General features: G+C 42.7%; 1 protein-coding gene across 1 annotated transcript in view; it reads right to left on the bottom strand.

Annotated features, from left to right (window-relative positions):
* Window positions 1–16458, bottom strand: part of LOC144513704 (neurobeachin-like) — a 38698-nt gene that overhangs the window by 17080 nt on the left and 5160 nt on the right. Inside the window, exons 4-14 of the mRNA XM_078244886.1 lie at window positions 14993–15145; window positions 13321–13489; window positions 7095–7174; window positions 6003–6065; window positions 5522–5619; window positions 4958–5050; window positions 3035–3143; window positions 2852–2933; window positions 2608–2731; window positions 1759–1951; window positions 614–1600 (exon numbers count right to left, since the gene is read on the bottom strand). Coding sequence (XP_078101012.1) covers window positions 614–1600; window positions 1759–1951; window positions 2608–2731; window positions 2852–2933; window positions 3035–3143; window positions 4958–5050; window positions 5522–5619; window positions 6003–6065; window positions 7095–7174; window positions 13321–13489; window positions 14993–15145 — 2151 coding nt within the window. The remainder of the gene's footprint in view (window positions 1–613; window positions 1601–1758; window positions 1952–2607; window positions 2732–2851; window positions 2934–3034; window positions 3144–4957; window positions 5051–5521; window positions 5620–6002; window positions 6066–7094; window positions 7175–13320; window positions 13490–14992; window positions 15146–16458) is intronic.

Genomic DNA, 16458 nt, shown 5'->3' with positions numbered 1-16458 from the left:
ATTGAACATGAGCAATTACGCAACAGCAGAGAAAGGTTTTAAAATAAACCCCTGGCTCCCACTGGCCCTCCATCAGTGACCCAGTCCAGGCAAAAGAAGCCTGACCTCTGAGAAAGAGCACAGCTCATACGAGAGGAGGGGAACGAGGGACACATCCCAGGCGGTTGTTGCCGAATAATGCTTTGTCTATTTCTGCCCTCCTGTTAGCTCAGCCAACTATTCCAGCAGCCCACTTTCCTTTTCTCAGAGGGATGGTTCCTGATGTACACCAGGCCATCCTGTCCCCATTACAACCAGAGTTGGGAAAGGGAATGTTCCCTATGGGTCTGTTAATATAAAACTGTTCACAAAAAGGCTAACACATCCTGACAATGGCAAGTGGTCTCCTTCCTCGCTTTCCGGTTTTTGACCCTGGCGCTGCTCCATTTCAGTATTCATGATTGTCTGCTGTTATAGTTCCCTCTGGCAAAGCTTTACAGTTTTTTTTTTCAATCTGGGGAAGTCAGTGAACCTCTACTATTTCTTTCATGTGAAAGTCAAAAAAAAATGGGAAGACAATTCTGTGACTCAAATTCTGTGAATGAACTACATGCTGACTTAGCTTTGGACCAACCTGTGTGGTGGCCGTCGTCTGAATCTTCTTCATCTCCTTGTCTTTGCCGTCATCTGTGTCAGAGGTGTTGCTTGTTGCATCTGCTGCACTGCTGGTCTTAACAGCTGAGGGGTCCCCTTCAGACGGCGCGGCGGCGGAGACCATGCGGACCTCAGGGCTTTTGGAGGAGGCCTCGGCCTCGGCGCCAGCCACGGAGCTGATGCCCTCGAAGGCGGCCTGTAGTTCAAACTCGTCCTTCTCCAGGATGCTGGGTAAGCAGCCCAGCTCAGAGCTGCCTGTCATGTGAGCGAGAAGCCCCAGTTCATCCCCGGCGCTGTCGTGGACTGAAGGCTCTGGGCTGGGCAGCACCAGCGGCGCAGCTGTACTGAGATCAGGCAGCAGCTCGTCTCCCATGCTGCCTGCCACCTTGCCAAACAGGAAGTTGTTGCTGTTGGGGATGCTGTCCTTGTCATCGTCTAGAGTAATGAGAGGGGGTGCATTGTGGTCAGCCATGCTGCCCTTTGGCAACAACACACTGTTGACATTGCTGTTGAGCTTTTCCACAGCAGCACAATAAACATTATCCAGCAGAGAGTCCACCTCCACCAGTGCTCCGTTCTCAGATACTCCCAGCGTTTCCATATCATCTAGCTTAACCTCTGTAGCCTCCACCTTTTCAGCCTTGATGTCCACCAGAAGATGGTGTACTTCGACCCTGACCCCATCTACCGTAGCCTCTGTCCCTCTGAGACCCATTTCGGGCCCCTTGCCTTCAGCCAGCAAGTTGTGAGAGTCTGCGCTCTCATAGTCCTTCTCGCTCTCAGGTGTCTGGGAGTTGTCGTCCATTTCTCTGATCTCAATTGCGCCATTGATGCCAGACGCCTGAGCAGATAGACCAGAGATGGTGCTGACCAAACCCTTCTTCCCTTTCTTAATATTCTCCTCCTCCTGACGCTGGTACTCTTCATACATCTTAGCCAAGTACTCTTTATGTGCCTCGTATGTCACCTATAAGGGCAACATTATAGACAATGTTAGCCACATATTTATGATGAACGATCGTTTTCGAAGGAGCTTAACAGCTAAGATGAGATAAAAAAGATAACATTGTCTCCCTCAACAGCAGAGGTCAGTATTTCCTCTTTGTTGTAGAGTGCAGTGCTCACCTTAGAGTGGGCTATAGAGAGTGTGTCCACCCACACGCGCCATCCTCCCCACTCATGCTTGATGGCATGGTAGAGCAGAATACGAAAGATGTTGTACACCATCTCAGTGATCTTCTGCTCGTCAGAGTTTTTAGGGTTGATGTAGCCGACAGAAAACATCCAGTCCTGCCATACGGAGCACTGAAGCAGACACCTGCAATACGCACATCATCACACGGTCAGGTAAGCCAGATAGCAACAGTAAAATCTGATCCTCTTATGATTAGCAAGTTTAACATTTATAACTGAAGTTGGTGGTAAAAGGATGAATTCATCTTTCATTTGTGTCAAAAGAGCATACCGGTGCCATTTGGCATTTTGTTATTCACATTACAACAGATTGTGTGGACCATTTGGACATTCATATATTCATTTGTTTGTTTATTTGGCAATAGCTTCTCAGAAGATTAAAAAAGGGGCAGCAAGTGAAAACCAATTAAGTGTTGTTTTCAACTCAACAGCTAAACTTGAAGGATCACTTTCTGCCTAATCATTTTAGGCTAATTATGTTGTTGATAAGGGTCAGTGGTTTCCTGATACTTATAGTTTAACTGCAATATGTGTGTGTGTGTGTGTGTGTGTGTGTGTGTGTGTGTGTGTCAGACGGTCAAAACCTGTCACTGAAGCATCTGCTGGAGAACATGTGCGACAATCACAATGTTTTGGATGATTTGGCACCAATATGAGTGTAGCTACACAAGCCTATTAAACACGGTAAAAGGAGGGGGGAACAGTGTGCCTTTTCTCTCTTTTCCTTGATATGTTAATCAGCAAGATAATAGATGAAGTTGGTAGGTAAGTTCTGCTCACCGTCTGTTCTCCCGGCTGTTGCTGAACAGTTTGATCATGTCCGAAAGGAAGAGCCGACGAACTTCCATCAGCTCTGTGCTGGGGGCGGAGTTCTTCAATAAGGTGGCTACCACCTTGAGAATCACTGAAATCACATTTAGCAAACACAGATACGTAAACATATTGTCAAATGTTACCAGAGGACCGAGTACTTTAGAAAGGAAAAAAAAATAAAACCTCAAAATACGACACAGAGCATGCTTACTTGGGTTCTGAATCCTGACAGTGGAGTCGGGCTCAGGATGAGGTTTGTGAACTACCTGTGTGCACACCTGCTCTGTCAGAATCTGGTGCGGGAAGTGGTGAGAAGACATCAGTCGCACGTTCTGTACACAGAGACCAATGGTGCGGTAACGTTGGGACATATGAGAGGAAAATGTTTTGTTACCTCGTACAGAGTGTTGTAGGTCGTCACGGTCACAGTGTTGGTGTGCAGCATTAGCCTCTCTCCCAGGAGAGTGAAGAGGCTGTGTGTGTGCATGATCTCCACCTTCCTCCTGTGGATAAAGTGCACGCACACACACGCGCGCGCGCGCGCACACACACACACACACACACACACACACACACACACACACACACACACACACACACACAGGTAAAGTGGCTTGTTTAGAGCTCCCTAAGCCACTGAAAGGATCAGTGAGTGCCGTCAGTTTGCTTCCCTGTTCTCACCCACAGGGAGCCGGGCTCTGGAGACGAACGTCAGGAACTGCCTGCTATCATAAATTGGGGGAATTTCGGTGGAGGTGTGTAAGATAACGAAGTTAGCCTGTCACTAGGAATGTCTCTGAGATACAACAGAGGCATACTACAGGTGAATGGGTTCAAGTGACAAACTACTTCTGCAAACAGCATAAGGACTGCTGTCACAATGCTGAGCCAAAGCTGCCGCCACTGCCAAGACAAGTTGTGACTTTCCTTATAATTCAACAGCTTTTCTTGTAAAATTGCAGAGGCTGGCAAATTGGACACTTAGGAGAAGAGTAGCATTTCTCTTAAATGTATGAATATGGAAATTTGGGAGAAAAGGGCAAACTCCCAATGCATAGCAAGCTGAGGTTGAACTTACAAGTCTGCTCAACCGAAGAGGTACAGTGGGAGGGTGGGCCTTGTGAATGCTTCCATGAGTGTAAATTAACACTGTTTAAAATATGAAAATGAGATGTACAGTATGCTATTTAATGAGAAGAGATAAAATGCACTGCTGGAGAGGGGCAACATACTCATACAGCATAAAGCACAGTTGGTTCTAAAAACTATACACTTGACAAGTCATATTTATTATGTCTGATCTTTAAGTTTATGATAAGGTGGTTGAGTATATGCAATTTTAAGACAGAAGTCATATATCCTGATATAAATAATGCATGGCCCCAAAAAAGTATTAACTGGTACTAGTACAAGTACTGACCATTTGACTCATCAACCCAGAGAAAACTAATCACTGAACTAAGTAAAATGACAAATTGAATTACCAAAAGTAATAACACCAGCAGAGCACTGAAGACACAAACAATTATTGAGCTCATAGTGAGCAGGATGGTTTAAAATGTGTAGAAGCTTTCAAAGTGAAGGGTGAAGGCAGGCTTTCATGAAGCCCTCATGTTCCTTGAGGATATAGGCCTTTTCGCTTGACGGAGACAGCCTAGTATGGGCTTATGCCTGCCCTTACAGTACTCTCTATTCAGCAGGAACACCTGGTGCTCCACCATTGTGAACACAGCAAAACCGCCATATCTTCAACATCCATCCCTGCATCCCACATTTTCAATCACAGACTCTCCATCCGTAGGCATTCTCTCTCCTCTCTAATATGCAGCGTACAGTACAGAAGATATGCTGACATCTTCATAGGTAGTTCATTATTTATTTCACTCTGTTACCTTGGACGTCTTCTACCATTCTCTTATGTGAGGTAATAGTTTCAGGGCATGACGCCAGGAATTCAGGTGTTCTACAAAAAAGTGCACCCTCATTTGCAAAACTGGCATCCAGTCAAACGTTTTTTGGCTCTTCTAATCGTCCACTCTTTTTTTTTTTAAAAGAGTGGCGGGAACAAATGAATCACATCTCTGGATGAAAAGCCTGACTTATGATTTTTAAGTTTCAAACCTATTAGCCTATGGTAATGTTGTTAACCTGGACATTGCAGGGACATGGATAGGCTTAAAATGGCGTAACAACACAGCATCGATAACAGCATTAGGCCTGTAACAGACAACTATTTTTATGGGACAATTTCTTATAAAAACACTTAAAGAGTGGGTAATTACAATCTAATACACCGTTATTGGAATGGATTACTTACTTGTGGCCCAAATGCTTGAGGAAGTACCCAAGGACTTTGAGGGATTGTACTCGAATGCCTTCACTCTTTGAGGCCATGAGCTTGTAGATTACCCTGGAATAGACACAAGCAGCGAAAGCTGGCAACAGCACACTGTCTTGACAGAATAAAATATATCCCTGTTGATGAAAAGGGTCCTCCACTGGTTAGCTGACAACCACTTTCCTTCAGAGTGAATTTACATTAGCATTAAATGAATGTCCTAATGAAAGCAGCAGCCTTTCCAGAATGAATTCCCCAGAACTCACAAGTAGTGCTACACCGAGTGCATTTTTACTTTATAGGATCACATGGGTTTAGCTTGATCATCCGTGTCATATTGTGAAATCAATATGTTAATATTATTACTTTTCCATGCATAGGTCTTTTTTTCTCTCTCACCGAAACCTCATGAATTATTAATGCATCGCATAGGCACACGGCAACAGCACCAGTGTTAGGTGCTTAGGTTTATTTTGTGAAATCACCTTTTTCATTTTGTGCCTGAATGGTGAAGGGATTGGGTCTTCCCCTTAGGGGGCTTACCGTATTCCATTTCTCTGGTCAAAAGCAGGGATCATAGAGGCTGGATGCTCAGACATGAGGGCTGCCAGCAGCTGCAACACATCATGCAGATTCTCATCCTGCAGACAAACCAGGAGAGAAAGACAATAGGAGATTAAAAACAAAGAAAAATAGAAAAGGGAGAGGGCAAAGGAAGAGAAAAAAGTTTTTGCTCAGACTCTGTAACTGCAACTGCAGCAGCGACATAATGTACGTTCTTTGCAATTGTATGACCTGGTACCTGTACACCTTACAACAGTACAGGGGCAGTGGCTGGCCATTGCTCAATGGAAAATACATTGCTGATCGAAATGATTCATTCACCTGGCTGGTCAGTTTAAATGCTCGGGAAAAAAATAAACTTCCTCGAGAATAGCAACGCTGAAGATGAAAATTGACCCTTGTAGCTTAGTGCAGCATTTGGGAATGAATTGACTCGGAGCACGGATAGACTACCATGTACCTCATGCATCGTCAACAAATAGTTTAGGATGCTCTGCAGCTCATCTTCCTTCACACCCCGGTCCTGAAAAAAAGCACAAATAGAAAAAACAGATAAAAGATTAAATGACGTACGTAAGGCAAATCATTGGAGAAGGGTCATTGCATTACAAATCTAGGAGCCAATATTCAGGCAAAAAGCATCATAGTCAGTATAATGTGGTTTAATTAAAAGAACGTAATAGAAAAGACTGGAGGAAGAAGCCTAATTGTTTCGGCCTCCAGTGTGTCATTTATTATTGTTGTGCTTAAACTGATGCACATGTGATGAGAATGTATGTTGCTGCAATAAAACAGATTGACCAGCCAGATAACTCCTTTGGCCTGGTGACAGCTGTAGACACCAAGCCGTTTTCTGTCCGGTGTAAAAATCCCTCTTATTTCTGCCATGGCCTAAAGAACCCTGTTACAGAACAAGGCACGATCATTATCTGCAGAGATATGGCATGCTGGGATGTGGGCAGCAAAACACAGACTGGTGCACGGTGCAGTATAAAACATAATCAGGTGTGTAATATGTAGTCCAGCCCTCTAATATGTTCATCATTGATTAGTGTATCATTTATTTCTTTGATAATTCAAATAATTTAGTCAGTAAAATGCCAAAAAACACAGAATACCTTTTATACATTTTCAGAGCCAAAAGTGATGGCTTAAAAGAGTTAACTCTGTCTGATAACAGCAAACCCAGAGTTAGCCAATTACAATTAATTAAAGCAAAGAAAGACACAATTTGTCTCATTTGAAAAGCTGGAACCAACACGTTTGGTTTCTTTACTTGAGAAATTACTAAAATTATTAAATAATTACCAAACTGAATAATGAATGCATTAACATTTGTTCAGCACAACTAGGTTTCTCCTGATTTTCCACATATTTTTCTTTTAAAAGAAATAAAGAAATATATAAATAGCCCTGAATTTATGAACGAGCAGAGCGGCTGAACATTTTTAAGAGTAACACAGGGAGAGTTGACAATCTCCATATTTTCTCTGTGCTGCTCAAAATCCAGCCGCGTAAGGGGCTGCGAGGCATGAAGACAGGTGGGACATACCTTCAGGATGAGTTGCTTGAGAAAGAGAAGCATGAATGCCCGCAGAGAAATTATTTCTTTCTGGGTCGGCCTTGGACCATCTGTAGTTGCAGAGAGAAAGAGAGAAAACTGAGAAGTAAATATTGGTAACAAATAAGATATCTTCCTGTTTTCCAGTCTCGTCTATGTTTAGATGATCTAAAGTCCCTTTTCAATGTTTTTTTGATTGATAATAGCACATTTCTCCCAGTGACAACGTCCTCCTTTGAGCTTTTGACAAAAAAAGCAGACAAAACAGTGTCACCTTCAGATACATCTTCTGCGCTGCATCACCAGCTTTGTACTGATTTACTGGTTTCACCTTGAATGTGTGCATCAAATCTTAACAACAACCTACTGTAGACAGGGAGTGGGGCAAAAAGAGCAAATCGCCCACTTTGTAAACAGAAAATAATTTGCCCATCTATTTACATTTACAATTAAAAAAATATATTTCATATAAATAGCATGCTTTAACTTTAGGAGAAGTCATTCTGAGTATTCAACCCAAATGTATTCATCATTCATGCTGCATCCAAAGTCTGTGTGTATCCCAGGTAGCCTTGGTCACACAACATAGTGCCCAGGCAGCCAGCCCAAGGTTGCACCTGGCCAACACACTGGTCAACATCTCATTAAAACTACCCAGAATGCCTCTGCCAACTTAAGGTCACATTGGCACTCTGACGTTAGCCTCACAGTGCAATCAATCTCTGTCACGAACCTCATTCAACATCTGATGGGCCGAACGCTGTCAGCAGGTGTATGGATGTCGTGCAAATATACAAGAATGACAGAATATCACAGAAAGCATTGATTAACTGTCAGAGCTGCTGCTGTATTGGTTTTCACAATAATGACTTTTGACATGGTCAGATCCTATTCAATATGCTCAGCTCTTTTGTTTTCAACTAAAAAGTGTTGGCACGTACACTGAGTAAGCACACTAATGGGCTGCAGCAACAGGCAGATCAATACAACACAGAGCTACACACACACACACACACACACACACACACATACACACACCAGAAAATACAGGATATGACATACATTACCACTTACAACAATGCAAACATGAATCCCCTCGAGATTAGCAGCGCTCTCGCTCTCTCTCACTGTAGCACAAAGGCTCCATTTTGGATGTAAAACCTGGCATACATTCATTCTTTTTTTTTTATTCACCGTGTGCAGTCAGCCAAGTATAAACACGCTGACAAAATCTTCGACATTAACAGAGGTATTAAATGACAGTATCTAGGCCAAATACAAGAGCAAAAGCCTTTCAGGGAACATTGGTCACTTTGCCCAGTGTCTTTCCTCTCCTCTCAGCCCTGATAAACTCCCACCTCCACCTTGGCAGGACACATGTTCATTTGAAATGGGGACAGTGCCATGATGACAGACACAACGGCAGCAGACACCTGACCATCGTGTTGCTCCAACAGCCAGTCAATCGAATCAATGATGAGGTTCCCTGAGGTTGCAGGAGGATGGCAAGTGCTGCTGCATCCCGACACTGATTAATAGAGTGAGAGAGGAAACCCCAGTGCAGGGACAGCGCCTGACATGGAAGGCATGATAAGAACATTATTACCGCAGCCACAGCATCCAAGTTATTCACAACCAATTATGCTCAGCGGCTCTGCACAGCTCTAGTCTTCTCATTTACGTATTGCTTTACTTCCTGCATCCCAAGGGCACATGGAGAAAGAGATTAATGAAAAACAACGTATGCCCATGTGACTAACGCAGGAATCTTATTTCGGCTGATGATAATAAAGTAGCATAGCATGTGTCCTGGATACTTGTGCAAACCTTTAAATATAAAACTAGAATCATTATGTTTTCACTCCCTCAATGCTTTTAAATAAACAAAAGGCGGATACAATACTCTCATGCATTTTTTCAAGTATTTTTAATCACAGTAGCAATAATTGGTTTCCAAAATTACTCTCAAGTTGCAACTAACGTATGTTTTGCCTGCTTAAACCGCTCCGTTTAGAGCATCTGGAGCATGCTGACATTAAACTGCAATGACTAAACATGTCATAAGACACACACACACACACACACACACACACACACACACACACACACACACAGGGCAAACACAAGGGGAAAATATAAAAATGTAATGGGTAAAGCCCCCATCTCTCTCTTAACGTTTCTAAATGTGTAAATCTGAAGCAAGTCAGTGAAAGGAGAGCATGCATGTGCCAAACCATTACCTGACTCACCTGTAATCAGTCATTTGTCCTACAGGAGATGAATGCAATGCATGTAAAGTACTCTACCCATCACTGTGTACTATATGAAATGGTTGGTTGGCCCTCAGTCAACACAAGAAGGCTCAAACATCGGTTGACCTTTGTGTACAAATCAATAACTGGACACACTCCTTCACATTTAACTACACTTTTAGCACCTAGTAGATCTGAATACAATCTAAGATCAAGTAGATACATACTGTATGATGTTCCACAGACTAAAACAGATTTAGTTTAGTTTGGCAAAACTGATTTTAGTTACAGTGCTCCAACTTCATGGAATGAGTTGCAAAACCAGCTAAAACTGCAGGTTTTTATTTCACATACTGAATTCAAGTCCTACCTCAATCAAATATATCAACATGTCTGCGCTTGTGTTTAAAATGTGATTTTCTGTTTTTATTTCCTATTTATTATTCCTGTCCATCCCTGTCTGTTACTTGTTGTCTGTTAAAGTGTATCCTCTATGTGCTGCCTTCTTGGCCAGAGCTCACTTGTAAAAGAGATTGTAATCTCAATGTGATTCTTTTCCCTGGTAAAATAAAGGTTAAATAAAATAAATAAATAAATAAATAAAGGCACACACAAAAATCATCCACAAGCCTTGATCAGATCATTCCTCTGATGTCTGCCACTGGGGATTTCTCTTGTAACGGGAACAAGACAGAACCAGCTTGAATTGAACGTGGTGACTGGCCAAACAGTTGTGATGCCCATCTCATTACTCATTATTTAGTAAAACAGAGGCAGGGCAGAGACAGAGACAAAGGGAGAGGGATAGAGATTGAGACGGATTATGTGTTGGCTTTTGGGTACATTCCAGACTGGGAGAAGTTGAGCAATGGTCTGTGAGTGCCTGTACTGATTCTGTGTATAACTGGATGATACATTGCTTTAATTTGATAGCACTCTCTATTAAGACCTGAGGAAAAAAAGAGGAGGCATTTCCAGAAGCAAAATGAGTAGCTGGAAGAGCTCCGTTTTAAATGTGATCTCTGTGTCCCTATAATTGAGCACTTCATTATCTGCTTGGCTCTCTCCTTCTCTGGACGCATCTTTGTTTGGTCATTTCTCAGTTTAGAAGGACAGAGAGGAAAAACTAACCTGCCAAATCAAGCACAGATCAGTGGGACCAGACCCACATGGAAAATGATCCACAGCAGGGAAATGATCCATTTCAAGATAAGTCTTCCACAGAATTCAAGCCATTTTCTCAGGCCATTACAATCTCCCAAGACTTCAACGACAATTAGCACCATATTTACTAGCGGTGTGATTCCTGTCTGTGTATTATTCAACTTTTGTTTTTGTTAAAGAAAGAAAAGAAAATCGCAATACTGAATACTATCGAATCGCAATAGAAATCCAATCGGCACCCATATATCGTTAAAAAAAGAATCAAATCGGGACAAAAGCTTATCGTCCCAGCCCTAATATTTACAGTTGTGTTTAAGAGGGCTATGTTTGCGGAAGGCTTAACTAGAAAGCTCCTTGAAGGACGTATAAGAACGAGTACAGGTAATGGATGGAGTCCATTATGTGTATATGTGCACCACTTTGCAATCAAAAAACTATGAAAAGATGCCAGTGTGTATTCTATCAAAGCTCTTCATCGTACCCTTGCAGAAACCTTCCTCTTTGCATTCACCATTTTGTTGAGCAGTGATTCTTACCAACGCTTTTTAAATTGTGTAATTCTTTGCCATTAAAAACGCGATCTATAGATTGCTATCCCACAAACACAGATTGTGTTTGCTTCTCTAGAGTCATTTTTGTACCCATCTTAAAGTTGTCATGATCCATCATTGGGTCCTGACAGACACAGACTGTTATGGACTTTCTACTCGAAGCTCCTTCAGAATGTCAGAGCTCTTCATCCTAAGTTCCCCTTTTATACGTCTGCGTCGTTTCCTTTAACACTAGTCTTGCATTGCCAGACCAGATCTCACAGTGCTGTGTCAGCGCTGCAGTATGGTCTGGCTACACTGCTTATGTCTTCTGGGATAAGGGAAAAGACGCACTGGCTTGTTTGTTTTACTTTAAACCAATCACAACTGTCCGGATGCAGCAATGGCGCCCTTGCAAAATAGATAGCGAAGATGGCCAAAGAGGAGGGACATCTGGATATCAGGCATTATCCCAGCAATGTACATCCGTTGAGCAAGACTACTTAATCACAGACACCTTTTGAAGGGACCTCATTTCTTTCAGTCACTATGCCAAATTGATGACCATAGGTGAGCATGGGAGATAAGACAGGTAAGGTAAATCAAGAGCTTTTCCTCAACCTCCGCTCATTCTTCAACATGGGTTCAAAGCCTGCATTTACTGCTAACCAATGAACCTGTGGATGTCATGGTGCCCACTCACAAACAGAACAGAACTCTGAGATCTCCTCTCACAACCCAGAGGTGGCAGCCTGCTGTTTTTCTGGCAGTGGACCACTGCCTCGGTAACCCAAACAACCTGCCTTCGCCTGGCACCCAACCTAGACATCTACACCTATCCTTGCAGGTGGTAGGCCCACATAGCACACTAACAGTAGTTAAATCAACTGTCCACTTATTATGATATGTGTGACTCTCCTGTATTGCATCAACAAAATGCAGTACTACAGTGAGCACCAGCCTGTCTTCATCATTTTGGTGTTTTTACAACCCCTGTTGACATCTGACGCTAACGGATCAGAAAACTACTTGTGATGTTCCTATACTAAGCAGACCTATACTGCAGTGCCTGAGGCTACACAAAAACAGTGATTCCGACATCTAAATCTATTAATCAACAGCAACAGAAAACCTACCGAAATTGTCCAACGTAGCGGACGTGATAGAAATAAAGCCATGAGAGAAGTTCCTCTGATGCCCAAGCTAAATATACTTAACTGTCTAAGAACATGAGCTTGGGATAGGTTGAACTTTCATTACTTATTAAGTCTTGCAAAGTTTCCTTGCACAGCATAAAAAAAGATAAGGAACATGGCACTGTGTAAGTAAATGGGCTAGGGAACAAATCAAGATTAAGGGGCCCGTGGGCTGACCTAACTTACAGATGTGTGTGCCCATATTATCCCAGCTAACCTCAGTCTAGAAGTCACTGACCACTTTTAGTAGAAAATCAATTAGGATCGCTCCTACTGTAGCTCTAGCAGATCAAGAATGTAGGCCAAGTGCCTTGATGTGGCATATAAATAGGGCTTAAATGCTGCTACATTGAGCCAATTCAGACACTGCCGCTGAGAATTGTTTTAATCCTGCAGTGTTAATAAATGTGATGTTCACTTGAGATAGGAATTATTAGTGGCGTTAAAAATGTTGATAGAAGCAAAGAAAAAGCCTTTTTGGATTACATCAATGTCAGAGTACAAGCTTTCACCTTCAGGGAGTAGATGTCATTAGGCCTTGGTGCAGCATACTCTTAAGCTCTCAGTGCCATTATAAAAACAACCCCTATACTACGACACAGACAGTTTTGGAAAAGAATGACGAGAGTAAAAAGGAAATGACAGTTCAAGGACACTTTCACTCCCAGCACAGCCGGCTTTGTCGCGTTCTGTTGTTTAGTAGAGAGAGGATGTCATACTACTGGCCCAGGTTTCACAGGCCTGGCACCCACACCAAGCACCCTAGCGCGATGACAGTGTTGATGTGGCGTGTCTGCCTCACTGTCAGCTCCAGTGATGGCCATGGACCTAACAGCTGACAGGCAAGCGCTTCCGTGGTGAGATGAGTCATTTCAAATGTGGGGGAGCTGCTGCCATTTCGGGAAGACACTTTGATAGCAGGCTTGTGGCTGCACACAATGATTGGTTCACTCCCAATGATTTCCTTTCCAAAACAGTGAGCATCACAAATCGGATCATATTCGACAGCTACAAAACAAGGCAAATAAACTTACAGTAGCTTGACTTATGCTAAAGGATTTCAAAATATGCTCACCAAGACCCTTTGGTGAGATGCCGCTGCTGTCTGCAGGGTTGACGGCCCAGTGGTAGTACTTTAGTGTATACATGAGCTGAAGCACTGTGCCCACTCGACGAATTGTGTTGTAGATGGTTGCCGTGCCGATGAACTCCGCAGAAAGGTATGTGTACAGAGATAGCTGTACCTGGAGTGGGAAAACATGCACACATGTATTCATGTTATTACATGCTCAGTGTAATGAATCCCCTAAACCTTATACATTATTAGACCCGATTGCACCAACTGAGACTATTATCCTTGCAGGTGTATGCTAGGGATGGCTACTGACCCTATATTACTCCATTTACTAATTGTCTCAGCTCCACTCTGTTCAGTGATAATTAGCATGTCCTCTGTAATTAGCAACAGACCTGACAAGAATCCTTAATCCCACCACAGCCATTCCAGCTATAAATGCTGAGGGCTTTTTCCCATATATCATTATCATTATAGGATATTAACGAGTCAAGTGTGAGTCATGGCAAAAGGCGGCAGCGTGGTTACGATGTGAGCATGATGTGATATGGTTTGAGGCTACTGGAATTAAACACTGTAGATAAGTCAACATTACACTGTTGGTAATGTAATTTCCCTGAGAACAGAAAAGTAAAATGCATTTACAAAATCGCATTTGTCTACAAGGACAAGGTCAGTAGGCCCGTGTAATTAATGCATACTGCGTGGTCCTGTCATTCACACAGCTGGCTCTCTGTACTCGGTGCAGCTTGGGGATAGGGACAGAGGAAATGTGGACTTTGTGACATGTCCTAAGGGAAAGAGCCAGTGTAGCACTCTGTGCCGATGTAGCTCAAAGTGCTCTAACCCACTTCATTACCTCGCTGTTTGTCTCATTTTTTCACCCTCCTTCACTGTGCTCTATTTTGGAGGAGTGTCGCAGGCAAGCCTCCGAACACTTCTGCATTAATTTCCTCCTCTTATTATTCATGGCTTGGCCCACCAGCAGCATCCCTGAGGCAAATGTATTTGCCACACAAACTCAGCTCCTTTGATATACCTCAACCCCCTTTTTTCATGGGTCATTATTTAAAAAAGGAGGAGGGGGGGTTCTGGAACATTTAACAAACTTGGTTAGGTTGACGACAGGAAAGTGGAAGCAACTGCTGAACTGTGCAACCATGTAATGTCTTATAAATGTGAGAATATATCTGGTGCATGTGCTCCACTCCACCCCTCAGACACTTGGCAATGGTTTGGTCAATGTCAGTTGGGCCCCAAATACAAACTGCCATCAGGTGAAACTGCACAATATTCTTTGACAGCTCAACTGAGTCAACATAGTTTTGCATCTCATTAATATGAGAAAAATATTGGAAGAAAATGATTCCATTTGCAATCATATTTCACAACTACTTTGTTTTCTTACTACCTACAAAAACACTTTGTGCCAAGGGGAATATCACAAAAACTGACACCAGTGTGATACATACTGGACAATATGCAACATTTCCAGCCCTATTTCCTTTGAAACCTAGACAAATGTTTCAATATTCGTCTTTACAGAAGCAATGATGACACAAAGTCATCCAACCACGTCTGTGGTTGAAAGCTCTTGATGACCACCCACTTCAGACTGATCACATGCGAGACACCTGTCCCTTCATGGGCTGAGTGACCTGCAGGAGCTCACCTTGGCAGGGGTGTGGATCCAGATGGCAGCATTGAACAGGATGTGGTCACACAGCTGCTTCAGCAGTGGTGCCCCGTGTGTCAGCCCGTCCAGATACTTTGCAAAGGAGAGGAACTGCTCTAATACAGCCCTGGTGATGTGTCCACGTGATGACTGGAGGAAGAAGCACAAAGTCATGGTAAATAATGATAATATCGCCAAGCCTATTCTGCTGTAAGCGTGCATTTATACTTCCTGATACTGACTGCATTATGGAGAGCAACACCATACCGAAACGGTTTATAAAATGTCTCATTGCAGAACCCATCAGTTGAAAACACCTAAATGTCACAAAAAAAGAAACCACATCTGTGACTCTGTCACAAAGGTGGGTCACTTTGGGTTGAGTGACAGGTAGAAGCATTTGCTGGTAGTTGTTAGGCAGCCTAATATGACTCAACATTTTAGCATCATCAAATTGGAAGTTTTTTAGCACCTCTGCCAAGGAGGTTATGTTTTCGGCTTGGTTTGTCTTGTTTGTTTGTTTGTTTGTTTGTTTGCAGGAATACAGAAAAACTACTGGCCCGATTTTCATAAAACTTGTTCGGAGGGTGAAGCATGGGCCAAGAAAGAACCCATTACATGTTGGAGCGGATCCAAATCACATGGCAGATACACAAATTATTTTTCACTTTCGTTAACAATGCAAGATAGGGCATTCATGTGGTGTCGGAATAATCTGAAAAAATGTGTTCCCAACCGGGAAAATTCCCACTGCATTAACATTGTGAGATTGTAAAGTATTCATGAATTTCGATAGAATAGAAAACAGATGTGTGGAAAAACCCTGTTTTCAAAATTGAACAGGCATATTGTTTATGTACAGTATGTATTCATTTATTAAATTGTTCTATTCTTTTGGTCTGCTTTGTGTGCTGTTTAAAGTGTGCATGTATTTTGGTAAATAAGGAAAAAGCATTGAAATAATTTAGTTAGTTCCCTTGTACATAGGCTCAGTTGAAGGATCATTTGTATGTTCTACTTACAGTATGTTCTGTGGCAGCAGGTTAGCATGCTGGCGTAGGTGATGAATAGATCTACTTAGTCGTTTTGTCAAGTTACTGAATCTAAAAAAATGTTGAAACTAAATTAGGGCAAGTTGTAGAAGCTTGACTTTGCAGAGAATTTCACTTTGACAAATATTGTTACCACTGCTGTCTGGCACCTGTTCTCTGCCCAGGTGGGGACTTGGTGAGGGCAGGAGAAAGGGAAAAATGAAGGCACGGGGAGAAGGGAAGGTGTGGCAAAAACAGATCATGAACAGATGGTGTGATATGTGGAAGTGTGAAACCTGGCAGCGGGAGGGAAGCAAGAAAAAAAAAGAAAAGTCCCAGCTCTCAGGTGCCGACTCTGCCTGGCTGTTAGTTAACAGCAGCTGAAGCCAGCAGGCAGGCAAGTCACTGAGTGACAAAGTGGAGTCATTTCTC

This window comes from Sander vitreus, chromosome 3 (assembly GCF_031162955.1).
Source record: "Sander vitreus isolate 19-12246 chromosome 3, sanVit1, whole genome shotgun sequence".
Lineage (NCBI taxonomy): Eukaryota > Metazoa > Chordata > Actinopteri > Perciformes > Percidae > Sander > Sander vitreus.
This window is presented reverse-complemented; position numbering and strand designations above follow the sequence as displayed.